This window comes from Falco punctatus, assembly GCF_963210335.1.
Source record: "Falco punctatus genome assembly, contig: scaffold_91, whole genome shotgun sequence".
Lineage (NCBI taxonomy): Eukaryota > Metazoa > Chordata > Aves > Falconiformes > Falconidae > Falco > Falco punctatus.
Genome location: NW_027660237.1, coordinates 168,291 through 195,941, shown reverse-complemented (window position 1 = coordinate 195,941; position 27,651 = coordinate 168,291). Strand labels below are relative to the sequence as shown.

The 27,651-nt window shown below is 45.0% G+C and overlaps 2 protein-coding genes and 1 long non-coding RNA gene across 3 annotated transcripts in view; all 3 read left to right on the top strand.

The window, feature by feature from the left end:
- The first annotated feature begins 7,903 nt into the window (after positions 1-7,903).
- On the top strand, positions 7,904-12,327 carry LOC308057428. The gene is made up of 3 exons (XR_013925269.1): positions 7,904-10,091; positions 10,205-10,971; positions 11,747-12,327. It is a non-coding gene; the product is annotated as an uncharacterized lncRNA (long non-coding RNA).
- Positions 12,328-23,529: 11,202 nt separating this feature from the next.
- LOC308057434 (uncharacterized protein) lies at positions 23,530-26,914 on the top strand (the record flags this gene model as incomplete). Its single annotated transcript, XM_080411538.1, is given in 6 exon segments — positions 23,530-23,662; positions 26,092-26,165; positions 26,168-26,206; positions 26,209-26,512; positions 26,515-26,549; positions 26,553-26,914. Coding segments are annotated over 6 exon segments (807 nt in total). The 3' UTR covers positions 26,775-26,914.
- LOC308057425 (ankyrin repeat domain-containing protein 26-like) overlaps positions 24,204-27,651 on the top strand; it is a 28,666-nt gene continuing 25,218 nt past the window's right edge. Inside the window, exon 1 of the mRNA XM_080411531.1 lies at positions 24,204-24,437. The gene's annotated coding sequence lies outside the window, so the exon portion shown is untranslated. The remainder of the gene's footprint in view (positions 24,438-27,651) is intronic.

The window sequence follows — 27,651 nt, the reverse complement described above, 5'->3', positions numbered from 1 at the left end:
CTAAGACTAAACCCTAAGACTTAACCTTAAGACTTAACCCTGAGATTAACCTTGAGACTTAACCCTAAGACTTATCCCCAAGACTTAAAATTAAGACTTAAACTTATTACTTAACCATAAGACTTAACCCTGAGATTAAATCTTAAGACTTTAACCCTAAGACTTAATATTAATACTTAACCTTAAGACAACACCCTAAGACTTAACCCTAAGACATAAACCTAAGATGTAACCTTAAAGACTTAACTATAAGTCTTATCCTTAAGACTTAACCCTAAGACATAACTCCAAGACTTAATCTTAAGTCTTAACCATAAGACTTAACCCTAAGACTCATCCTTAAGACTTAACCCTAAGACTTAAACTTAAGACTTAACCCTAAGAATTAACCCTAAGACTTAAACCTTAAGATTTAACCTTAAGTCTTAACCCTAAGACATATGCCCTATAGAATAGGTTTTGTATTTGATGTTTTTTATATAAGTATTGCACCAATGACATGAATGAGAGTGGTATAAAAGCAGGAACCGTCCAATACACGAGGGCTGAGAAATGAAGATGCAGACAAGTGAAGTGGTTGGGGTTGGATTTATATGAAGCTTCTACAGAGGGGAAAAAATAGTTTCTTGTTGGAAGAAGGGTTCGCTGGGGTCAAGAAGACGCTCAATATGAGTTACGCATCTTGCTCAACTTTATTAGTTTCTAACACTACTTATATAGAACCGATACACATGCATATTCGTAAAGCAGAAATAGAATTGGTTAGTAGTCTCTAAACGCGCGTGGTTCTCACACCCCTAATTATCATGACTAAAATAAGCATTCTATCCATGTAGCTAATTGTGTTGCTGTGCTTCAGCCTTGTCGTTTGTTACTCCCTATTTTCCCATACCGCTCCCTCTCTTTCTTGGCCCTGCACCTGCTTTCCCAGCAGCTGTAGCTTGTTACAGCCACGGCCTGTTGGCACAACATAATTACTTGGTCTCAGGATTCAAGAATAGCTCAAGGCTACCTTTCTTGTTAACTTCAGCACAGAAACTTCAGCACAATTCTGATTACAGGCCTATTCTAATACCAGGCCTGGATTGTGCAGATCTTCAGAGATTCTAAGGCCACGCTTCTGCAGCCATTCTTCTACAGTTTCTCTTTTAGTTGCTATCTAGATTGAAGAGTATTAGTAATGTCCAGCTGTTGATTTCTGTCTGTGTTTTGAGGATTCTGAGGGGCCTGCCTGTTCCTCAAAGTTCATGTCAGACGGTGACCTTAAGCTTTCCCTTCTCTTTTATGATATGTAGCCACACTCCAGCAGTACCGTCAATCATTTTAATCTGTGACTTGCTTTGTATTCTTACTACCAAAATAACAGGCTCCTTTTGAAGACTGTGTGTGTATATATATATATATATATATGAGCTATCCAGAATTTTGTAAACCTAATCTATCAGTATAAAGGCAGTTGTTATTCTAAAACGAGCTGAGTAAGAAGACTACAAGAGGGTGTGATTCAACATACTCTTAAAGTGTATCTCAAAAGAGCTTTCAGATATTTGTATTCATTTAATTGTACTTGTATAGTGAAGAAACAGAAGAAAGAACAATCTAACACAAAGTCCTGCCTTCAGTCACCAGAGTAATATTTGCAGTCAAACTATGGCTCTTAGATCACAACAGATTTCTTTGGGTTTTGTTAGAAAAAAATACCCGATTGCAGTGTGTGCTTGTGTATTGTTCAAGGAAGAACAATACCTGAGCCTTTTTTATGTGTTAGGAAACAGAAATCCTCATGAACAGCTGCTGATAGTCGAAGGTGCTCAGCTGAGAAAGATGATGAGAGGTTCATCTTCTGCGCAGATGCCTGCTGGTGGCAGGCAAAATTTCATACCTTTGGGTTCAATCTAAAGACAGGTCTAATTGTATAATAAAATAAGTTAAAGGTGTATTTCATGTTCTTAGAAATTTCTTCATGCTCATTTAACTGTTTTGTTAGGGCATGGTTGGACAACTGCAGCAGGAGCTTGCTGATGCACCTAAAAAGCAATCTATGCCAGAAGCTTCACTTGAAGTTACTACACGCTACCACAGTGACCTGGAGAGAGACAAGCTGCACTTGCAAAAGGAGTTGGAAAAAAAGTTGAAAACTAATGTCCTTAATGTCTGTAACTATATGAAGAAATCTGACTGTAGCTGTTGAAAGTAGGAGCAAATGTTGTACTTTTGCACCACGTTTTGCAGTGTTCTTATGAAAACTGAAGTATAGAGGGAACCAGAGGAGCTTTGCAGGAAAGCTGTAGGGTGATTTTGTGTGTGCGTGGACACGTCATCTTGTTCCCCAAAGTTGCAACCTCATCCTGTCACTTCTAGAGTATTCCTTCTTCCCATCAGCTCCAGCTTCTGTTCTTGGTTATGGTTCCTAAGGTGTGTTTTACGCTCCACATCAACCTTGGCCATAGGTCTTGGATGGGTGGAGGAGAGCTTAGGCCTGTTTCTGTGTGAGTTACTGCATTCTCCTGCGCTCTTGTCTTTTCCGGCCACCTTACTTTTTCTTCTGCCACTGTTGCTTTCACAGATGCAGAAGCAGAACATGCTGGCTCTGACATCCAAGGACTTGCACAGCACGTGGGAGGAGCACTTGAAGTCACGATCCCACCTTGGAAGAGCGCGTTGCTCATCTTGACGAGGAAAAGGCTGAACTGTTGGAACAGGTGAGCCCAGAAAATTCTCCGGGCACCGAGGCAATACCCAGGAGAACCACATGCACCTTCTGGTCAGGTTCTTACATATCATTGCTTTCTGTTATCCCTGCCATTCAGGCTGCGAGTACCTTATCGTCTGGGGGTCACGGAGGAAGCAAATAAAAGCTAGATGGGTATCTTTGTGTAAGTTCTGGAGTGGCTCTGTTGGGAAGAGTTCCCAGTTACTCCCTCTCGGAAGAGAGGGGAGTAACGCCACCGTCACTCGGAACAACTCTGTGCAGTTGGTCTTGCCCAAGGTCACCCCCTGAAGCCTGTCTCAGGCACGAGTTGAGCAGGAGGCAGGTGGGGGTTGCTTTTCGGAATGGTGTCTTTGCTTCCCAGGGCACAATGCAGTGTGAGGTGATGCAGAAAAAATGAATGCAGTAACTTATTGCTTACTAGTAGCTGACTCAGTCCGTCTTTCCCTTGTCATGGAGACCCAGAAGCAGAGTTCCCAGAAGTGCTTTTGAGGTTGCTCTGGGTGATAGATTCTAGTTTTTAGTTTTGCATCCTTTCTGGCTAATAATAAACAAATAGTGCCCGTTGTGCCCATAACACTATATCCACAGGACCCATCAGCACCCTCTTACCTTCAAAGCCTGAAACTGAATTTCAGCCCAGCCAGCTACCAAGTCCCTGCCAACTAAAACTGGGTAATCACGGGGGGGTTTAATACCATTCTGAAACATTTAATATTGCACAGGAACTGTAGAGTCTCCTGGTCTTGGCTGGGGAGTGACCTGAAAAAAACCCAAGTTTTTGTGGCTGAGCATGCGTGCACTTGAAAAAACACTGGAGAGGAAATACTTCCTCCTGGAAAGAGCAGAGATTGATTGTGTTTACTGTGTATTGCCATCTTGTAAATAAAATTCTGCCTTTCTTCTAATGTCTGGAAAAAAACAAATACACTCAATTAAAAAATGCATTTTGCTCTCCATTCCCCCATTAAATGGTCCGACTGATTACAGAGCTACTCTTGAAATGGCTGCTGCTCATAGCCATTTCCCAAAACTCATAGAATTCGGGTTTTGCAACCTGAATTTACTTGGCCGTGTTTTCAGCAAAAGTCTTTTTTCTGTCTTTTTAAAATTATTATTATTATTATTATTATAGCTCTTCCTTCTAGAGATCATGTCTGCAATAACGGAATGCTGCTAATACACTGAGGATCAGCTAAGGAAAGTGACTGTACATCAGCCACTTTGGTCGGCGAGAACACTGCCAGAGCGAAGAGGCTTCATAAAGCTGTGAAGGCTCATTCCAGAAAGGAAAAGGAAGGTTCTAGGAGCTGTACCATTATTAGCGATGAAGAAAAAGAAGGTATTTCAAAGGGCTGAATCTCCTTCCTAAAAAGTGGTACCAGATTCCTGTCCTGTTGTAATCAGTATTTTCAGCGCTAATCACAGTGAAGTGTGTCCCTCTCTCTGATTGAGGTTTTCTTTGCCATCTCTCCCATGTTTCACAAACTCATTGGCAAGAGGCAGTTTCTAATAGGAAGTAGTGTGCTGGCAAGGTGTTCCATGAGTCAAACCATCTAGGGTATACTGGACTGTGACATCACCCCACAACCATATGGTACTTATAGCAAGGTTTCACCACGCTGAACTACTTAGTGCCATCACCGCAGCAGTAGAGTAGGAGGATGGTTCCCAACTTATCTATACCAAAGGCACGACCTGTCTTTTGATTTCTGGACGTTTCCATACCCTCAGTGCGCATTTCTGTTCTTTTGTGGCAGTGCCAGCTTGGCCACGTTTACTGGAAAGTAACTTTCTGACCCTGTCCTGGTAAGGCACGTAACTAGATGATGCCTACAGGCCCCCCCCCGCCCCCCTCCCGCTATATTAACCCTTGCTGTTCGTTCCTTTGGCATCCATTTGCCCAGGGCTAACGATGGCACACAAGCAGGACTGCTCAACAAACTAGGAGGCGAATTGCTCGCAGAGCTGTTTTGGCCATAACTCCCTGACGAGATGCCCTTGCCCTGAACGACAAGCGCTTTCCCAGTTTGAGCCATTTTCTTTTAAAACCAACTCGCCCGAGCCCCCCAGCGTGCTCGCAGCGCGGGCCCCGCCGGGGCCAGCGGGGAGCTGCTGCTGCCCGGTACGCCGGCACCCCCCGGGCTTCCCGACAGCGGCCCGAGTGCTCTGCGGGGGGCGCAGCGCCGCCGCCACCCGCCGGGCCTCTCGCTGCCCCCGGCCCCGCTCGGCAGCGCCGCGGCCGGGCACCGCGCGGGAGCCGCCGGGCACCGCGGGGCAGGAAGTGACGTCACTCGCGCTGGACACGCGCCGGAGCAGACCCCGCCCCCGCCAGCAGAGCCCGCCGGCCGTTTAACCGCCGCGCTCGCCGCTGAGGGAGGCGCTGTCCGCCGCTGCCGCGCTGAGGAGCAGCCTGTGCGCTCGGCTTCCCGCCCTCTGGTGGTTCGCTCTGTAGACAGCGGTACCGGGCCGCTGCCCGGGGCCCCGATCCCCCGTCCCTTCCCCGGGGGCCCCCCGGCCCCCCCGATCCCCCTGCCCCGGGGGCTCCCCGATCCCCCGATACTCCTGCCCCGGGGGCCCCCCGATACTCCTGCCCCGGGGGCCCCCCGATCCCCCTGCCCCGGGGGCCCCCCGATCCCCCTGCCCCGGGGGCCCCCCGATCCCCCTGCCCCGGGGGCTCCCCGATCCCCCGATCCCCCGATCCCCCTGCCCCGGGGGGACCCCCGATCCCCCGGCCCTGCCCGGGGCCTGCCGCAGCCCGCCGCGTGCCTCCCGCCATCTCTTCCCTGAGGCGGGACCGTGCCGCGGGATGAAGAGGTTTTTCGGGTTCGGGAGGAAGAAGAAGGGGCGGCCGGCAGCGGCCGGCAGCTCCGCCAAGCCCTTCCCCACCGGTGCCTACGAGCTCCGGCTGAAGGACCTGGGCAAGCTGCACCGTGCGGCCGCCCGTGGCGACCTGGGTCAGGTGCGGCAGAGACTGAAGAAATGCGGCATCGACGAGCGGGACGCGGCGGAGCGGTAAGCGGCGGGGGGCAGCAGCGCCGGGCGGTGCTGGGGCGGGGTGTGGGGGGGTTGCGGGCAGCGCCGGCACCCGCAGGTGCAGCTGCAGCCACCGGCAGCTCAAGGGCGCTGGGAGCGAACGGCAGTATCGCTGCGGGGAGCCTCAGCCTGGGCGGGGAGCCAGGGCTGTGCTGCCAGGAGCCCTTGGAGTCGGCCGAGCATCCCCCGTCTTGTCCTGGTCTTGCCCCGGCCCCCTCCGTGCCCTCGTTCCCGGGGGTGTTGCCTTGCCTGGGGGCGCAGGAGCGGCAGGGGGCCGGCAGCAGCCTGGCCAGGGCGGGTTGCAGAAGGAGCCTCAGGGCCATTCTCCAGGCAGGCTTGGAAGGCAGAGTGCATGCACCTCGGAGGCCTCAGCGTGTGGGGTTAGTAGTTGAGCTGAGCAAGCTGCACTGCCTCAGCTGGGAGTAAAAGAGGGGTAAGCACTGCGTTTAGGAAAGGGTGAATGTGCTGTGTATTGGTGCTGTGTGGACGGTTGCCCGATGTGCCTTTTGTGACTCTGATGTTGCAGCCAAAGCAACATCAGTCTGATTTTAGGTGGCAGTTACTTTGCTGTTTGCTCTGTGGCCTTGGTACAGCTAATTAGTGCCTTGGTTTGGAAGATCTGGGCAGTGCCATGCAGAGGAAGCTGCTGCTTCTGGCAGGTGTTAGGATGTGTGCTTTTGAGTCAAGCACAGCAAGTACTTGGCAGTTATATCTTAGGGAGAAGCCCTGGGCTGCAGCACAGCTCCTCATGGTCCGCTGTAAGCATAAGGGAATCAGCTGAAGGTTTTGGGTCTTGGATGTGTCGAGCTGTTAATGCCTTTTCTGAAAAGACTGAGTCAAAACATCCATGACATTCAGAGGAGATGCTGGTTTAATCAGAGTACTTCAGCATCCTGGGCTGTCTTTTCTGAAGACTGGACTTTTGCCAGCCAGCTAGCTTATTGCCCTGAAAACACCTGAAACTGTCTAGATTTGTAGGAAGGCAATGAAGAGTGCAGTCAGTCAGCATGTGGGCTGTGTGCCTGAGTGTTGCCAGCCAGTGTTTGTTTATGCAGCTGGAGGTGGGTGATGCCATTTAAGGTGGCTTGAGTGCACTTTTGTGCATAATTCAGCTGCCAGAGTCAAGGTGCACGATGGCATTTATGGAAATAGTTCGGAACGTTTCTCTCTTTTTCTTCTTACTGCTTACTGATTCAGTCATCAGTGAGTCACCAGCTCTTAGCAGACCCTGGTATGAAATTTCAGCATACTATGATGAGCACTGTGGTGGTTTTGCCATGATAATGCCCAGTGCTGAACAGCGAGGCTGAGAGCAATTCAGTGGACAGAGCCTGCCTACTTGCTGCAGCCACTGCCCTCTGTACCAGCCATGGGGGTTGCAAGGCCACCTGTGCCCTCTTAGTGCTTGTGGGTGTGATGTGTGTTGTGAGTGACCACCAGATGCAGTTGCGTTTCAGGGCTTCGTGTTGGAAGACTTGGTATCGTTGGAAACAGAGGTGAAGAATAGGAAATAATGCAAAGTAACGGCAAAAATGTGTGCATTGGTTGTATGAATATCTCAGTTTTGCTGCTCAGGATTTCCAAAAGCAAAATCCTGCACCAGGAACATGGCAAGGATCACACCAACAGGTTCCTTCCATGAAGTGGGTCCTGTAGCCCATAAGACCTCCCGAAAGTGTGCTTGATACAGCATCAGTTAGGAGCAGGCAGCTTTCAGAGGTGGTCTAGCCAAACCTTCAGCCTCACTGACAGAGACGGGCAAAAGTCAGCACAGAGTTGGAAGCACTGTAGGCACAATGCCAGCTAGTCATGGATCCTGGGTCAGAGCTCATCGCTAAGGGAGATTTACCCTGTCAGCTGCCTGTCAGACTGAACTCCAGCGCTTTCATTGCTTGGCTTGTAGCTGCTGGGTTGTCGGCTCAAGGGCCATTCAAAGTGCGTACTGCCAACCTGCTGTTTCCCAGTGGGGTTGTTTCGTGGCTGCTCAGGCATCAGCAGTTCTCTTCTACTCTGTAGGTGATCAGCGTAGCAGGAACAGAATCTGGGTAGTGTCCCCAGGGCTGGGTGGCGGAAGAACTTCGGTGTTACTGGAGGCCTCTTGCAGGGACAGGCAACCCTGAACACTGATGTTCTCTGCCAGCCTGTTCCCTGAGTGGATCTTCTGTGGAGCACAGCAGGCCTTGCTCCAAGCAGAGCCGTCTCCTGTTGACAGACTGAGAGGCTTGGTTGAGGAGGACAGCAACAAGTCCACAAGTTTTCTGAAGGCTTTTCTGTTTGCAGAGCTGATAGTGACTACTTCACGTCTGTCATGCTTCCTAGTGGTTGGTAGTAGCAGCTTTCAGAGGACTGTGGACTCCTTCATAACCAGTCCTGGTTAGCTTTCAGATAATCTCAGCCAGTCATTTCTTCAGAGATGAAGAATCCTGCATGTTTCCATGGAAATTTCTCAAAAAGTGGTGGTAGTTGCTCTTGAGCTACTCCTCTGTCAGTGCTCCAGTCTGTTCCCTGTCTGTAGCAAGACATTACAAATTCTTTGAAGTTTTCTGTATTTCTCTCATCCTCATCTTTGTTGCAGTGGAGGAGGATGTCAGCTGCCCTGTAACAAGTATCTGCATTACAGATTACTGTGTTTCTGCATCACCTGCCACTGCATTTGTGTACCTCTCCCTTTCCATTCCCACTTAGCCAGGGAGCTGTTGTGCTCCGGTCTCAGCAAGGTACCAAAACAATTGCAAGGCTAGTTGAGCTTTCCTAAATACAGAGAAGGACCTACCTGCAGCGATGTGGTTCAGAGCCAGTGCTGGTGTTCCCCTCAGTTCTTGAGGAACTGTGGGATTGTTACTGCATCACCTTCAAGGGAGGAAGGTCCCAGCTGTTTTCTAGCTTGTCTTCTGCTCTGTTGGGACAGGTGTCCTGCAGAGCAGCAGGTGCTTTGCCTTTGCACAGCGTGAAGCTTGTGCTGATTTGTGCCTCTGATTTAGGGGGAAACACATGCAAGGACTTTCTGGGCAATTTCTTTCAATATAAGTAGGCTGGTTAATTGACATCAGACCTAAGATGTTCTGTGGTTTGAAGGAGGGTTTTTTTTGGCGTGTTTTTTTGTGGGTTTTTTTTTTTCCTCTGGCAAGGCTTTAACTTGAAGAAAAGAGTTTCATTTTCTTATGCTGGTCATGTATTATGGAAACACAGTATTCCCTCCCTGGAGAGGACTTCCTCTGTAGTAGGCTTATTATGACTATTGTAGTTATACATATCTGAAGGATCAGGTATTACTTTCCTGTACTCAGGATTACAGTGTTCTGTCTGGTTTGCTGCATGTGATGGGGGGTACTTTGGTGCAAGTGAGTACTTGGTTTTGTTGCAGTAGTAAGCAACCTAGAGAAAAAGCAGAAATCCTCAAAGTGCAGGGAAATGCTAATACTCTTTATATAAAGCCCATCTACATCTCTGATACTTCTGGCACATGAATAATTATAGAACTTAGAAGGTTGCTTGCCATGGTTCTCAGATTCCCAAGCTTTTTTGCTGTGCCGCAGGTGTAGTCCTGCTGGAGGCAGTGACCAATGCCTGGGCACAGGAATCTGTGCAGATTAAGTTCTAGAGTGAAGGAAATGGCAGCTTACTAAGCAGATGCTGTGGAGGGGTTTTGCTGGCCAGTCTCGGGTGTTTGGTGCGCAACTGCTGTTACTGGTAACAGAATGAGAAATCATTTCTTAAGCTTGCTTTGTGCAAAGTGAAACTTGTGGTTATATCAATTTATCAGAGCCTGAAATTATTTCTCTAGTTGTCTGTTTGTGCTAATTTAATATGTTTAATTTTTAGGACACCTCTGCATCTTGCTTCTGCGAATGGCCATGTGAGTGTTGTTACATATCTCGTAGAAAACAAGTGTAAACTAAATCTTACTGACAGTGATAACAGATCGCCGCTGATGAAGGTATGTGGAATATGTTATGCTCTTTCAAGTGGGGCTTGTCAACTGTGCATTAAATGAGAGGTGGCTGGTAGGATTCTTTACACAGCTCTGTGTAGAAGCATGCATCTGGTAATCAGCGTGGAATAGGCATATGTTAGCTCAGCTTTGAAGGTGCTCTTATTTTCCAGCATTGGGAAGCTGGGGCAATTGTAACAGAGCGCTGGAAGTTCTTCCTTTTTTGCGTGTTGTTCCCAGGCAGTACAGTGCCAGCAAGAAGAATGTGTAGCTGTTCTGCTAGAGCACGGTGCCAACCCACATCTGGCAGATGCTGACGGCAACACTGCCCTTCACCTTGCTGTCCGATCTCCTAATACAACCGTAGCGGGGCTGTTACTTGAGCATAATGCCAATATTGATGCTCGGAATAAGGTAAATTTTTGTATTTGTTGAAGAAGTTCTTTCAAAAAGTTGTATTAGTATTTCTCTGGTAGGGTGGTGGTTTTTTTTTTTACTTTTATTTTTAACTTTATCTGCCCTTTCAGGAGGGAAACACTCCGCTTATTCTTGCTATCTCTGAACATCATGAAGATATAGCAGAGTTTCTTCTGCAGAGAGGAGCTGATGTGCATGCTCGAGATCACTGTGAAAGGTGAGTGGTTTGTCAAAACTCTGCATGGGTCTCTTTAGTATTCTTTAGGTTGGATTAATCAGAGGCATGAGAGTGAGCTCTGAAAAAAAAACCCCGGGGAGCCACATAGCAGCTATTTCTGTGTGACTTGTGAAAGCACATCTGCGCTTGGCTGTTGTCATACCTCGGTGGGTGCTTTCCTCGTTGAGGACTACAAGAAGGCATTGTCTGTGTTGGCCCTTCTGGCAGGAAACATGCTGTTAGCTCAGCAGCACTGCCTCAGTTTGTAAAAAACATCTCCTGCATAGTGGCATAGTTTGTATGTGAGTGTTGTCTATGTGGAAGCTTTGTCTGAAGATTAAAGGTTTGGTTGTTTTGACTCCCTCTTGCATTTTATGGTTGCTCTTAATATTTAATGAAAACCGCGTTTTCTTTTGCTCATTCAGTAATGAGGAAAGTAGTTTTTGAGAGCAAATAGGAATAAAAATAATTACAGTGTCTGTGTCAAATGGTCTACTTCATAACATATTTTTGGTGTTTCAGAACCCCACTTATGACTGCAGCATCTGGTGGACAGCTTAATTTAATAAAAGTTCTTTTTCGATATGGTGCTGATCTTTTCCATAAAGACACTAACGGATGGACAGCTGAGGATTATGCTGTTACTCATGGATATTCTAGGTAAATTTTTGACTTTATTGTTAGAATAGGTTGTCAGTTGTCAGTGTGGCTTTTGAATGTTTTTGGTAATAGCAGCACGGTTTAATGGTGTGTTGAAAGCTGTCCTGAAGCTGTGCTCAGTGGCGTCTTCTGATACGTATCGTTCCCTGTGTCTAGTATTAATCTGGATGTTGAAGAAAATTTCCACCCCGAATTGTCTGTAGATGTCAAGTTTTGACGCTAAGCTTGCACCTGCCCAATACAAACTCTAAAACATGTCTGTATCCTACAGTTACCCAGAGGTAGAACGTGGCAAACTGAAATGCATGTCAGTCCTCTCCTCAGACCAGCACCATTGTCCTTACTGACTTCCACTACAATCACCAGGAACTACCAGTCTTTTGTTTCAGAGATCTAACAAATCCCTTTTGTTAAAGTCTTAAGCAGTTTCACCCCTCTTACGGATAGCTTTGTACCTGTGCGTATCCCTTCTCTGAGGTGGTTATGTGTGCTTAACAGCTAGGCTGAAAATACTGTGCCGAGCTGGAGCTAATAGCTTCGTAGGTGTGGATATGCACCTCTAGAGTGAACATGACTGTAGTGAACATTGAAGTAGGTAGTAGTTGTGCAGTAAGTTCTGTCTGTATTACTCTCAGTGAATGCATACAAGTATACGAATTCATACGGCTGTGAATACGTGTAGGGTGGGTAAGTGGCTGTTAACTGTTCTATTAAACTGTATAAGCAAGTATGTGGTTGTTTTTACCAAATATGTTTCTTCTCTTTCCCTATATAGTCTTTGTAAACAACTGGTGGCATACGCATTCCGGGGAGACAGAGACGAAGGTGGTGCACAAGGCGACACAGTACCTGGCATTCCTCACCGGGCCAGAGCTGCTGGCTTGACGTTGGGTGCACCTGCTGTGGACAGAGGAGGTAGGATCTTTAATCACGCAGGAGCTCACGAGGAAAATCACTGTGGCCTTTTCTTTAGGGGGTTTGTGTTGTCAGCGCTCACTGTGTTCGCCGTTGACTTTAGTGGAGGCATCAGGTGGGGTAGCGCAAGCAGCTTTGTGAATATGCTGACTTGTTGCTGGTTGGAGGTGCTTCTTGTCAGGGGTGAAGGCAGCTGCGGTTTGTGTGCTACGGGCCCACTTACCGGGTTGTTGTGTTCTGCCTGCCAGATTGCCCATCTGTATAGGTTTTCATACAGAGAGAGAAGGGGGACAGGGAAGGAACTAGGTGAGAGTGGTTTTGGTTTTGGGGTGTGTACTTGTACCTGTAGATGGCCATTCAGATTGTGAAAATGAATTGCAAAAGCAGTAGGTTCGTCCTGAGTAGTTGTTCATCTTCCTGTAGCTGGGAAGCAACAGATGAGTTAGCAGGGCCGTACATGTCTTGTTGATTTCCACTGAGTTTGTGCGGTGGTGTTTTAATATTAATGGTTTCACCTGCACTAAGCTGCCTTTAGTGAGTCGTCTTATTTCTCAGCATCAGTTACGATTGTTTCTGTGTAGGTGCTGTAGAGACATACTTAGGAAAAATCGTCTTGGAAAAGTCACTTTGTTAGAAACAATAATGCAACTTCTGTGTGTACTGTATCTTCATGGACATAGTTTGATTCCAGTAAAAATAAAAACCACTTCTACTTCCAGTAATTTTATGAAATAAACATTAAAAAGTCCATATTAACTTGTGATCCAGGAAAACAATTGAATTGCCTTGTTATCAAAAAATTAGCTCCTTCAGTGAGTTCATTTTAAATTAAAAAAACCCAAAACAAACAACTCCTTAATTTTTAAGATCCAGTCTATGCTTATGAGCTCATATAGCTCTAGAGGAATCTTAGAAAACTAATCTTTTAATATAGATCGAACTTCTTGTACTTTACATCTCAGGCCCTACAGTGGGAAGTTCTATCCTTTCTGGTTTTTTTAAGGGTGTTACATCAGAACTTTGTGGCAAATGGACAGCAGACAGTGTTCAAACACAGTTTATTACTCCTTTTTTAAATATGTCGTGAAATATGAGCAAAACATGGGATATTTTTCCGAGTTCACTTTTCCCAGATAGGGGAATTTAATTTAGAGCCAAACTTTGTTCCTTTGACTTAGGAATAGTTATTTTGATCTAGTCAGCGATGTGTGAAGTTTCTTGATAGACTGAAGGAAGATGCAGAGGTTTTTATATTTTATTTTATTTTTGGAAAGGGCTTGGTACAGGTAGTTTAATCAACAAAATGTTTCTGTTACCCAAACAGCACTCTGTGGCTGCCTCCTGTGCACGTAGATAATTGCTGTGGTACCACATTGTGATGACTGACAGGCCTGGGTTATTTTAAAATATGTGGCTTGAAGAATAATACTGTTGTGTGATTCCAAAATTAATATGCCCTCAGGGAAACAAGGGTTCTTGAACCAAGTAATTTGCGCAGTTCCTTGAAGACAGTAATACTACTAGCATAAGTCCACAATGTTATGGGAAATCCTCACTTGAAGAGGCCTAGTAAGTGTGAAGAGCATATTTATGTGGGTTAAGGACTTGGGAGGAGAAAGAGTGCGCTGTGGTCTCAAACTGTTTATAGTAGGGCTTGTTTTCCTTGAGTAGTACGAATCTTTTTCTCCTTGTGCTCAGTCTCCTGGAAAATGACCCCGGCCTGTTGAGTGAGAGGGATTAGTAGCATGCAGGGAGCACTTGGTGGCATTGATTCTGCAGTCTCTTGCTTGCACACACAAAGGGCAGGTCCTGCATCCTGAGTCCCTTTGACAGGCTGCAGTAAAAGCTTTGAAGCCCCTGTTAGAGGAGAAGCTCAACTGATCGTGAGACAAAGGAGGAATACCCACTTTGAATTCTTTGTTTTAATCTTGCTCTTCATTCCTGTTTTTCTGGGATTTACAATGTAGTCCTTCCTCCTTTTGCTGCTACTTTTGCACTTGTTGAACATTGTTCAAAATATTCGCCTCTAGTGAGCAAGTTGGTATATTTAAGAAGTTGGCTCATGCTTATTTGAGTGTTTACTTTTTGTCAGAACATGAACCTTTTTGTTGATTACAGACAGACTTGCAAAAACCTCCAAATGAATGGCTTCCACCTCTAGCATATCGAATGACAGACTTTTCAGATTTGAAGTTGGAATTTCTTTGGCAAAAAGTAATTATGTATTTTTTCTAAAAGCGAGGGTTCAGATTTCTAGTATGTCTTCAGTGGCAGCTTTTTTTAGCTGCTGCACTGCATATTGGTGTACTGTTCCTACAGAAACCATTGGTTTTTCATCATAGAGCTCTTGGAAAAGAAACGAGTGCTTCAGTGTGCTTTATATCTGCTGTATCGCCTTTTAAGAAAACAGAAATGGAGAAGGAATGAGAAACAATCTTGAGGTCCTTTTTTTAACTCTTACATGTGTATTTTTGATAGGAGTCCTCTTGCCACATCCATTCCATGTATTTGTGGTAACATCAATATAAGCAGGACTCCCTGTTGCTCTGAGGCAAATGTTATGGCCTTGTCACACAGACGTTTGGTGTTGGGTAGCTGCAATAACAGAACCACACCATTCATTGATATAAAAAATAAAATTTTACTAAGTAGGATGAGTAGAGCAGGCGGATGGTGATTTATATTCTAAAGCTTCTGTTCCACAACACATAGACACGCGTACACACACAAGCACACACGCATGACACTCACACCAGCCAGTGCACCCGTTCTGGTCCAGTTGTGGCCTGCCCTATAGCCCTGGGGGAACAGGGTATTCACTCTGACTGCTTGTCATGCCTGCGTTCTGGCTGGTGGCGTAGCTTCTCTATGTGAACAGTTCAGCATGGTCAAATCAATATATGCAGGGCTTTTACCTTCAGACTGAGGTAGGAGGGGGCTGTGTTTGCATCCGGCACCATCTGACACAACTGGCTAGTGTATCTCCAAAGTTTGTTGGCACCTACAGATTTTTGGGATGCTTAAACGGAGGGATTTTAAGTGTGCCGTATGTATAAAACACTCTACAAATATGGAGGAATTGCATTGGCAGTCAGTGCTGGGCAAGGACTAGTCAAGCTGAGAGAAATTCAAAGTTGGCAGTACAGTAAACTGCCAAGAATCTGTTTCAGTGTTTCAAAATATTGGAATATAGGTATTTTACAATGGAGCAAGTAAATTAAGTTACACTGTTTGACACTGTCCCTTAAGAGTAGAGTTCTGTAGGTTGTGATAGGTTTGGCTTCTACTTCTTGTAACTGTAGAGTAGGCTGATGGTCACAGTACATTCTCCCATTGCTACAGCTTTGTTAATGTACTGGTTAGGTTTTCCAAATTTCTGGGAATTCACATTTACTCTGGTGTCCTTGTTTGGTCTGTCCTTGACATGCCTTTCCCTAAACGGATATAGGAATGCCACAATCTCCTAGCCAGACATCAAGAACAGGAAAACCAAAGAAAGGTATTCTATACAGTAGCATTTCAACTGTGAAACATGTTGTGTGATGTACAAATACTAACACACCTGTGATGTTTATTATCTTGGAGGTCTCTATTCTGATGGTTTTGGTTTTATAAATCAGGTTTGAGAGCAGGCTTTGGGCGCTTTTTGTTTGCGTGTTTTGCACGGGTCCTTTATTACTGGATTGAGTGATTGCTTTGTGTCATTAGTGATAGTAAATAATATTTAAAAAAAAATTATGCTCTTCTGTTACTCCACAATGAAAATGGACTTCAATTAAAGTAGAAACAAGTGATCCCTAGATACTACTTTTCTAGATCCCATTTCTACAGTAGGGCATCAAGATCTGTCTGAAAACTATCTCATAAACTTTCTCTCTTGCTTTTTAAAGGAGAATGGGAACTGGTTTTGATCATTGCTTAAAGTTACTATCCATGGAAAGCAAAAGTTCAGATAACTTACTCAACACGATATGCCCTTTGTTTTCTTTTCCTTTTAATGATTTTGTCTAAGACCTCGGTTTGGCTGTCATCATACAACTTTATGGAAGGCCACCAATCTCCTATTTATAAGCAAGTTCATTTTGTGATGATAGTTAACGAGAACTAATTATCGAGGACTTGAGGAATGCTGAAATAGATACGATGTGGAGGCTCTATTTGTTTTTTTCCTTTCTGTCCTGGGAATTGAAGAGGCCTTTTATTTCCTCTTAGTTGTTGGTAATTGAGAGGTTTTCGCACTCTTCAGGCTGGATTCCTAGAGTTCAGATTTCTTTAGTACATCAGTGGTGTGCTAGAGTGCGCTGTCGTTGAGTTTGCAACATGTGCATCTGGGCCACGCTGCCATTCGGAGGGATCTTGACAAGCTGGGTAAATGGACTGTCAGGCCTGTCTTAACAGAATTCAACAAGGGCAGATGCCAAGTCCTGCACATGGAAAGGAACAACCGTTTGCTACAGCACGTGCTGGAGCTGCCTGGCTGGAGAGCTGCTTTGCTGGGAATAGCCAGAGGGTCTTGGCAGAAAGTGAGCTGAGAATGAGCCAGCAGGGTGCCCTGCCGGCTGAGAAGGTTAACGGTGTCCTGGGCTGTATGAAGAGCAGCATAGCCAGGGGACTGAGGAAGGGGATTGTACGCTGCTACCTGGCAGTCCCTGGGTTGTGTCCAGCTCCCTGGGTATAATTTTGAGCCCCCAGTGCAAGAGAGAGTGGTCTTTCATCCGTGAGCGAGTTCAGTGGAGGGCCATCAAACTTTGCCAGGAGCAGGGCTACTTGCCTTTTGGGGAGAGACTGGGGGAACTGGGCTTGTTCAGTGTAGAGAAGAGATGACTTTGAAGGGGACCCAGTGGCAGCTTCTAGCACGTATAAGGAGAAGACAGAGACAGGTGCCTCCCAGTGGTGTGTCACATGAAGCAAAGGTACAAGAGGCATAAATGGAAACAAGAGAATTTCTAATGGAATGTGGGCAGCTTCACCATGGTGAGAACAGTAAAACAGAGAGGTTGTGCAGTCTCCCTCCTTGAATGGTTCAAGATCAGAGTGGAAAAAGCCCTGTGCAGCCTCATCTGACCTCAGAGCTGAGTCCGCTTTGAGGAGGCGGTTGGCTGAGAGACTTGCCGAGGTCCCTTGTGACCTGATTTATCCTGTGATCCTGTGTGCAAGTTGCTGTCTTAACATGGATGAAAGCTTGGAGCGTAGTATAGAATGCCCTGGTTACGCCTGTCTTGCCTCTTGAATACCCTTTTTGGTGCAGCGTAGAGAACTGCTGGGGATTTTTCTGCCTGAGGATAGGCATTAGATCTTGGTTATGCTTTTTGACGGTTTTTACCTTTTCAGGATAACCTGTAAGTGGGTAGAGCACCAGCTAGTATAGTATATAAACCAGTAATATCTCTGTCAACAGTGTGTGCTTGTGTGTGCAGTATGAATACTTCAGAAGTTCATTTATTTACTGTCTTGCTAAAGCACCAGTATTTTGTTAACTGTTTATTAACGTAGCATATTCATGCTATGCTGGGTTTTTTTAGTTTAGAGGTAGTTCTTAAACTTTTAGGTATAAAAGTTCAAAGGAGATAAAACTCTAGTCTTTTTTGTTTTGTCAATTCAGTGTGACTTGAGAAAGCAGTTGTTTGGAAATGCATGCATTCATTCATGCTGTCTTACATAAAGTTGACTCCCCAAAGTTTCATTCTGTTATGACATGTAGAGTTGTCCAGGTTAAATGTTTGTATGTGCTGGTTGATTTTTGGCATGCCAAATCTAATTTCAACATGTCAATTAATGTTTGAAGAGCAATAGACGACTTGTCGCAAGGAGACTCAATCAGGTAAGACTTTAAACATACCCAGCACATACCTGAGGAATGATTGGAGAGACACAGTACTCATTTTGCTTTACTTTTTAAGAAGCTTGGAGAAGGAGGGGAGCGATGTCAGTTGGCATACTTCTGAGGAAGAACTCGATTTTTCTCCCAAGGTATGGTGTATTTACAGTAAATGTCCTATAAAAATAAGTGATCTGAAGGCAAGTTTTCTGGGGGATTGAAAGAAACTACAGTGCTAGCCAATATTGTTTTCTCCTTAGAAGCAGTCTCTGACCTGCCAGCCTTTCTTTTGCTGTGAGTTTTTCCTAAAAGACCTGTAGCTGTGGCAGAGCACGCAGTAGATTTGTGGTTTGAGGCAAAAGAGCCATAGGCGACGAGATAAACCACCACAGTTTTGTTTGTTCTTGGTCATTTGAGTCAGATTTTAAGTTTATAAGTTACTAATATAACCTGTTCTGTTCTTCCCCAAACACTGTTAATGTTTCCTGTAGATTTCGTGATAGAATCCTAACTGATAAAGGGCACTTTTTAATGAAGAGGTACTGAAATCCTTCATCACCTAGTTCTCCTTTCCTCCTCGTCAGGTTACTCAAGAGTGCTCAGCGGATGAGTTACTCAAATGGGTCATCTTTTTTTCTTCTATTGAGATGGCATTCTGTGCTTGCACGTAATCTCACATTGCATGTTTTCCCTCCTTTTTTTGAATGCTTAGGCAGTATTCTTTTTGTCAGCTACAAGCTCTCAGGCCTGCTTTTTTTGCTAGTGTTCTGAAGAATTATTAACTTCTGCAGGGATGTCTGGAGCATCTGTTCTGTTGCTCTGGGATTCTGCAGCGATGAGGAACCGGTGTTCTAGTTCAACCTACTCTGTAATACTGGAGGTGCAAGCATGTTTAGTTTTAACATGATTTCATTTTCTTGCACTGATTTAAATATAAATTATGCATTTTTTGGGCATGTTTTTGAAATGTAAGGATATTCTGGTAAGTGTACTTGCAGGGACTAATCAATGCATTAAACCTAGGGTTCTTAACAGTTACTTCCCTTGTGCACACTTGCAAGTAAGCATCCAGAAGCTGCGATCTTAAATATAACTGAATTTTACTGAAGTACTACAAATATTAAACCCAGATTTTTAAAACTGCTATGCATGTAACCATAGTTGTGGAAACAATTTTCAGAAGGGTGCCTGCATGGTATTTTGGGGGTGAAATACTCACTGAATTGCGTATGTGAGGAGTGTTTTTGTAGATAGTGGTCAGGTGTTGGCTCCATCCTATACTTCTATCAAAAGGACAGCCTGATTACATTTAGTGTTCAAGGTTTGATGTGACCAAAGGATTTGTTGTTGTCGTTAGTGTTCTAAAAGAAAATAATCATTTATTTACAGAAGCTGCAGAAGCCAAATTTGACATTGTTAATGAATGTTTCCCAGCAGTTCAGGAAAAACAGTAAGCTATTTGGAACAGATTGCATAGTATACTAATGTTTAAAAAACTACTTAGCCAATCTACTTTTATATAATTCTTTTCCTATAGTAAATGAGAAAAGTAGCATTTTGAAAACACAGCACTTGGTCACTTCAGAAAACATAAGTCATGTTGTTAAAATGAAGGTATTATCCCCTCCTAAGCCTTTGTCCCTGGCCAAGTCCTTTCTCCATCCTGCCCATCCTTGACTTGGTTCCTTTTCCAGACATTCCCAGATTACTCCATTAATCTGGTAACATGCCTGTTGCCATTTCCATAACTCCTTTTGTTGTTTTGACATAACTGCCATGTCTCCAAAGACGGTGAATAATGAAGTATCTTGCAAGTCAGTACCAAAGCAAACTGTCTTTCAAAATCTAAATAATTTGCAAGATAAACAAGAAAGTTGGAACAAGAAAAGCATGACTGGGGTGAAGTTTCGCAGAAATGATGACTCCCTTTTTGCAGAATCTAAGATGACAGACTGGAAAAAAGAGACACCTCAGCTTCTCTCAGATAGTTGTGGTCTTAAGGAGGAAAAGTCAAGCTTCAGTAATGGCTTTGAAAGCGATAATAGTTCTTTGTCAGCAGGAAAAAACCCAAGGCTTGAAAGTCAAAGACCAAACTCTGTCTTTCTTGAACATGTGGATCATGAAGATACAGAAGAAGAGCAATGTGAAGTAGATAATAATAAAGTCTGTGAAGCACTGAAACAAGAAAGTGAACACTTGTGCTTGAATAGGCATGAAGAAAATGTAAGAGCAGCATTTCACTCAGGCACCAAAGTAAGTTATATAAGGATGATTCAATCACAAAGGTATTTTCTAAGGGTGATAAAGGTAAGAACCAAAAGGTAAACTGGATTTCTGTTAATATTTCATGTATATCCATCTTTTGATCATCCTTTTTTTATATTAGAAAATGCCTTTACTCCTAACCAAAGCAGTTTCTTAGGTATAAGAATAGTGTTGGGCAGTATTTTCAATATTTTTTTATTGGTTGCAGTGGTTTTGCAGGAAAACAAATAGGCAGTATAATTTTTCTGAAATAAATTCATTTTTTCTCAGTTGTATGTACAGTTTTTATCTGTCAAGATTTATTGCCATTTAGTAAAATACCTGGTGTGATGGCTGAAATAGAGGAAGCAAAAAGTTTGAATAAGATTGAGAGCAGGAAGTTAGTGATTTTCCTGGAGCAAAGTAGAGGAAAAGGAGCGTGTTCCAAAACAATGTAACTGAAATGAAAGCTAGAGTTAGGCTGACATGAAGAATTGCTTCTCCGGAGCTTTGCAGAGCCAGGGCTAATGACTTAGGGCTAATGTCATTGCTGTCTCCTCATAGAGTCCCATGGAAAAACTGAAGGCCTTGTAAAACAAAGCTCAACAAAGTTTCCCTGTTGTCTTACACAGGAAAAGCATTTTTAAAGTTGTCGATGGGTGGCTAAGAAGGTGCTTGCTTCTGCTATTTCCAGCTGTTTGGTCAATCTCTTTTAGGAAAAATCACCTGAACAGGAAGAAGAGGAGAAGGAGCAGGAAAAGGAAGACACAGGTGAAGAGCTACAAACTGCAGTTGTTGAGGGTGTGAAAAACTCTATTTGTAATGATAGCCATCAAGTCCACAGTGCTTCCAAAGACAACACTGGTGAGAGAAGTGAGTTAGTGAATACTGATCCCAGTTCTTCCTCTATAAATATTAATGCACAGTAAATGAACTGAAATGGTGATTGACTTCTGAAACAGTAAGGTTTTCCCTTGCCTGTGAACCCTAGTGGGCATTGGCAAGGAGGAAAGTAGCTTTTGTTCCTTTTCATTCATTCCTGAAGAACAAATTGTGGCCTTGGATTCCAAACGATGCTACATGGAGCAGGTGTCATTCTTTGTTTTTGTTGCTGTGTTCTCCCTGAAGCGATCAGAACAAAACGCACAGTTGAAAAAGAGGAGGATTAGAGAGTCTTGGTGTGACAGTAGTATTCCCCTTTCTGGCCCGTACTGTCAGACTGAAAAGTTGTGGTTGCTCTTGGCTGAAGCTTGGGAAAGATTTGAGTCGATCTGAGAGAAAGCTGTTCTGTTCCAGTGCCTCACCTTGTCCAGTTTTAAAACGTAGAAAGTCTCTCCAGTGCCACGCTTGAGTGTGCTCGAAAGCATTGCCCCGTCAGTCAGGGCTGAGCACTCTGGTACTCACCTCAGGTCTTGGAGCAGGAGGAGAAGGCACACTTTCCACTGTGTGTCTCCAGAGAGTAGAGTGGTGTGGTAGATGTTACCAGAGCGTGTGTAGCTGCTGATCAAATGCTACAGAGCGGGCCTGGCAGAACCTGCTGTATTCCAGGTGTTGTGCCTATACATGCTCTTCTGTCTGTGCATTTTACCATAAGCCTGCATTTGGCACAGTGTGAGTAGTCCTAGCTGAGGCTGGAACCAGCAGTTCCCCTCTGCTAGGACGGGTGCCCTCACTGGTCTCTAGCTCCTTTCCCGTTTTTTGTGTGCATGTCTCCACAAGAGCGAATCCTGAATCAGTTTTACCTAACGGACTAGCTTAAAACAGAGAAATGAAGATAGTTTAATCTGGCCAGGAACCTACTGAGACTGAGCCTTGCGTGTGTCTGGTAGAGAAGAGATTCAGATGTTAGCCCCCTGAGATAGAGACAAGTTGTGTGTTTGGGGTGAGATTTTGGGCGGTGAGCCTCTCCTCTTTTTCAATGGCAATGCTTAGGTGTCTACCTTCTGGGAAGGTGCAGGGTAAAAACTGCTAGTCAAGGAAGGTCTTTTCTGGCAGTGCTACAAAAGGAGCATTGTTTCTTGGTGATTTTAGCGTGAAGATGTGTCGGGTGGTGTTTCTATGGTACTTCTTGTACAGTGGATAGTGGTAGTCAGTGGCAATTTCTGGAGCTGTGGACTGGAGAGCAGGTGACCTAAACTCTGTATGCCACAGGGCTGCAGCGTGCTGGAGCCTTTTCCTGAGTGTGACCCAAACACGTCTTCAGTGCTGCTTGTAGCTGTGTCAGCTGTTGTGCATAGCCATCTTCTGCTGGAGAGGTGGCGATCCAAAGGAAGTACCATGATGTTGTGTGCTGGGTGTGAAGAAACCCTTGAATTCAACACTCACTGCTTAGTTTGTCCTCAGCAACAGAACTGCTGTGCATCTTTTGGGCGCAGGGGTGATGGGGAAAAGCAGAGTGAAATAGAAGGGCTCAGTGTCTCACCTCTTACTGCCTTTGTAGGTGCCCTGACTGCGGTGGGAGCAGAGGAAGAGGAAGATGCTGAATCTCCCTGGGATTCTGAGGTATTTCCCGTGAAGGACACCGGGGTTCCCAGTGGGGCGGGGGTGGGGAGCGAGATCCAGAAGCACTCGGAGCTTGGGCCCTGCCGCGGCTGAGGCTTATTTCCCCTTCTCCTGGTTCTGCTGTATGTTTGTAACTGGGGGCCCTTGAAATACTTGTGCTGTGTGCTAGCTGTTCAGCGAGGCTTGGGATGAAGGTAGGTCGAGCTAATGCTTTGGGTCTCATGGCAGCTGGCCCTTGGAGTTGGGTTTCTGGTACAGTATTGCGGCAGTGAAGTTTCTTGCTGCTTAAAATAGTCTGAGCTCCTCACGGGGGCTGGCGGGATTGTTGCTTTTTCACCACACAACTCTATTCCGCTGACGTGTTCAGTGGTTGCCCTTAGGGTCTGCAGCCTAGATGATGAGCTGCTTTGGGAAAGAGCCTTTCTACCTTTTTGACCCTTTTTGAGAGTAGCGTTCAACAGAAATACCACACGTGCTGGCTGTGTTTGCCCTTTTAGTTCTTCCTGTCTGTGGGAATGGGTTAGAAGAAAACGAGCAGAGTCTGTAGCTTACGCCCTCTGACTTTTCTTGTGAGGAAGAAGGAACTCTTCCCCGTCTCCTTCTTACAAATACAAGGCTAAAATATTATTGGGGGGGTTTAGGTAGCTTTGGTTTCTGTAAGCTTTGTCTTGCTCGTCTTTGTTCAACCCTTGCAACTGGGAATAGCAATGTGTTCGCTCCCCACTGCAGGACGTGTGCCTGGGGAACGTCAGCACAAATTTGAGTATTCGGGTACCAGTTCAGTCTGAAAGTTGGGTCCCCCCCAGACCTGCAGTTACGGGTTGGCAACCCACAGCTCGAGTTACCGTGTTAATTCTCCCTTGCGGCTGTGCAGTTTGCCAGCGTGACAGACTAGTTTAGATGAGTTGTGAGGTTTTTGCCTAAGATCTGAAAACACACAAGTCTGCTGTGATTTTCCCATATACTGTGTCTTGACGTGCCCTTTCCAAGGGGCTGATCAAAGGCTTTTGTGATTCCATGCTGTGCAAGTTGGCTTAGCAGGAACATTTTGCGTAGAAATGAGTTGAGAATTTGTACCGATGCTCACGCCCATGTTTTATGCTCTACAGACGGATTCTGAAAGTCCGGAAGAAGGATCACCTGGTGTGTTGCTTCCAGCTGCAGACAGACACGGAGCACGCTCACGGATAGTTTCAGGGGAGCGCCACACCGGTAACTTCGTGGTGGACTAAATGTTTGTCTGTAAACACGTACAGGCTGAAGTGAGCTTTTATCGATGTCTGCCTTAGGAATGTACTTACGGTGTGGGTGCGCGCTATAGCAATGAAGGGCTTAGTATTTGTTAATTAACACCAGCTGTCACGGCGCTTGCTGGCAAGTTGTAAAGGAAGTTACCTTGTTTGCATTACGTGTCCTTTGGATGTGTTTGTATCTCTTTGGGTTCGGGTTCTTGTGGCATAGTGCTGAAAGTGTATGTGGTTTAGGGCTGACCTGTCTGAACACCTGGACATTCTTGGATGATAACGTAGCAGAAGAAAGCTATGATCTGGCCAAGCACTTTTCCCCCCGTCTTAATTTTTGATACCTTACTGTTACGCTTTGCCTAGGAGCTAAAACGTGACTGAAAGTTCAGGGTTTGTTGTGAAGGGCTTCTGCCTGGAGTTTGTGATGCTGTCTCTTGAGCATCTGGAGTGTAGAATGGCAGGGAAGTTTTTGCTGTTGGCGTAGAACTCTCATCTGAAGGATTTCTCCTTTACTAAATGGCCAGTCCTGCATGTAGTATTTTTTTTATTTTATGTTAAGATTTTTGTCACAAGTAGGGTGATTCAAGATGCACTCTAGGTGTAAATAAGTAGTATTAAGTCATACTGTTTATAAAAATGTGTGGTTTTTCACTGCAGGTGAGAACTCGGGATCTACCTTTCATATGTCATAATGAGCTGAAAAAGAAGACATGAATGGTGGCATTGAATATTATGGGGTGCAGGTATGTAAACCCAAGTATTTTGGATTGCAGTCTGATTCAGTAGGCTGTGTTATACACTAAGGTAAAGAAAACGTACCAGTTGGGGAATAATGCAGAAGGGACGTCCTGTAGGTGAAGGCTGTGTTTACAGTCTGAAGTAAAGTTGGATACAGTCTTCTTATGGTGGGGTTAAATCCTTGTCACTATGTCGGATGCTTGCTGTTACACTGATTTGTTTTCAGTTGGTTTGCTTACATTTTGAGGGGTGTTTTTCCTCTTGTGCACTTCTGAGAAACAGTGCAGCCAAATGTGGGTTTTATTGCCTGTGCAAAATGCACGTTCAAGTGAAGAGGGAGATTTGTCTATAATATGCTGATCTGTTTGATGAAACACGCCGGTATTCCTCTTTTGTAAGACAAAGATCAAAGAGAACACCTTGAAATGTGGTGACCTTTCTGAGGCTTCCCCAGCCTCTGCAAAATACGCTCTTGTTTGGCCACGTGAAGTGTTTGAAAAGGGTTTTCTCGGAGGGTATCCTAGAGGGGAATAAGGCAGGCGTCCTGCTTGTGGCGGGCGTGCGGGGCAGGGCTGCACAGCGGGGTCTGGCGTCCTCTGGAACACCCGAAGGGACAGCGTAGCAAATGATTTCCACCCCACAGCCGGGCATCACGAGAGAGGGACGTGCCTAATTCTAGCAGGCAAAGCGCAGGACTTAAGCCTGTTGCAAGGTGGTAGTAGTTGGCCAGTGAGCTTGGGAAGGGGGAGGGTGAGACAGGTGGTGTCTGGCTGAGGTGCTCCTTCCCTCTTGTGAGCGGAGGGGTCTTTGCCGCGGGAGAACAGGGCCTGGCTGACGAGAGGAGCGCGAGGAGCATGACGGTCTCAGCCCGCTGGGACACCAAGGCTGCAGGCCCTCTTCAGGAGGCACCACGAGGGGAAGGGGCGTGTGGGCAGGACTGTGACACGGGGCAGAAGCAGTGGGAGCTGTTGAGAAACAGAGCGTGGGGACAGGGACTTGAGGGGGCTGGGTAGGGTTAAGGCATGGTGCGGTTTTCCTGCGAGCTTGGGTTCCTGATTCCTGGGATGAGGGCAGGAGCAGGCAGGTTCCCCTAATAAATCCTTTCCTTTGCACCTTGGAGTGGAATTTATTATTTCTGAAGCTTGGGTGAAGAAATAATCCTCCCTTAGCCAGTTCTCTGTGTGGTGAACGGTAAGAAGCTTGTCATGTTCATTCCCGTTGGGTTAGCTTAGGTGGCCGGGGACTGTACAATGCCAGACGGTAGAGCGCGATGGAGGGAGGAGGGTGGGTGAGAAAAATGTTGGCAGTTTTAATGAAAAACGGTATTAAAGCAATAAAACATGAAAAATAAACATGCTCTGTGACAAATGCCGGCAGTTACAGCAAGCAAGCAGGCTAAAAGGTAAAAGCAACCCTAATGCCTAGGCAAACCTAACCCAAGAAACCGCTGTCTCTGAGTCCTTCTCTTGTTAAGAAGATGGTGATGCAGTGAACCTTTCATTTAGTGTCCCTTGATTTTTGTAGTGAAAATGGCTTTCAAAATGCTTTATTTCTATTATAGGATGAGTTTGCAACAGAAATTGCATAGATTAACTGTAGTAATTTTTCTTGATAATCTTTCTGTCTGTACCTGTTTACTTAAGGATAAATATATTTGAGAAACTATCAACTTGATAGAAAAAACAGCACATGAAAATCACACTGATAAGGCAGAAATTTTCACATCAGAAATTTCACAGCAGAAAATGAGGAATTGCACGGTGCTGACAAGCAGTTCTAAGTCCAAAACCTTGGAAAGAAAGAGATGCAAGAATGTGGGTTGAAAATGAGAAGAGGGAATTGAAAACAAGTTTTAAAAACGTTACAGCAGAACTAAAGCAGCTGCTTGGTGAAATTAATGAAAGTGGGAAAACTCCTTCCCTTGTGGAAGAAATGTCAGAAGATGGCTTCAGTGCTGAGCTGAAGAGTTCTCATGCTGTTTCATCTCATGCAACAGAATCAAGTAACAGCTTAGAAAGTAAAGGTGAATTTGGAGACATTAAACTTACGCTAGGTGGAAAAGTACCCAAAATGGAAACTGTAATCCGAGTCTTGGTGTCCTTCCTGATCAAGATAACTGAAATGCAAACATGGAAGATACCTGGAGTACAGATGAAGAAGATTGCACAAATAATATGGATGATACAAAGGTGCCTCTAGCAAATGGAAGTAGTAGAAACGTAGTGGGAGGTCCTGAATACTCCCCGAGATACAGCTTAAAACCCAGTCTTTTGGATGACATTTCTGATATTATTCCTACAATAAGACAGTTTCTCCACGTGGTGAAAATGCACTTTTTGTAACAGAGAGGGAACTTGGAAAAGACTCTGGATTTAGTGATGACTTTCCCAGGGACTGCTTTATCGACAAAATAGGAGAAGCAGAAATGGAAAGTCTTTTTGCAAATGCTCAGCAATCATACGTCATGCTGAAAAGGAATCTTGATGAAAAACTAAACCAAGATACGGGAAGATTTAAGGGTAAGGTAGGAATGCTGCAAATAGTATTCCTGGCTTTGGAGAAAGAGAAGGTACAGCTGCCAGAAGAGGTAGTTCACCTGCTACTCTTTATTCTTTAATCTCGCTCTGGATCAACGGTCCTGTTCACTTTAGCTGTTCATCATTAAAGGAGGATGCTTCCTACAAATTGGGGTTTGTTCTAATGGAAATGTTACTTGTGAACAAAGAGAGCAGTGGAGAGTTGTCTTTTTCCCCATTTTTGGAAAACGGAATGCATTATTGCTCCAGTTTAACAGCAGGTGGCACTGGGTTCCAGTGCAAGTAGTTATCACTACATTGCCTTAAGAAGAAATCCATAGAACTCTATCGGTTCTGATTCTGAATCAAAGAATGAAAATAGCTTCTGAACAGGGTCTTGACTAATAATTCATGTGCTGTGATATCTGCATGGTGTGTCCTCATTGCCTTTCACTAAAATTCCTCTTTCCTGTGAAACCATTTGTGTTTGTGGGTTTGGGATCTTTTTTTTTCTTTTCTCCCCTTGTTCAGGGAGCAGGAGCCCAGCGCAGTTCCACTTGATATTCTTTTCTGGCGGTGTTACAACTGACATTGTGCAGTCCTCCTAACTCTTTGTCCATCAGTAATGCTTTCACTTCATTGTTGTTCTCATGTTTTAAGAGACACTATTGTTTTCTTTCTAAGGGCTGTCTTCTTGTTATCT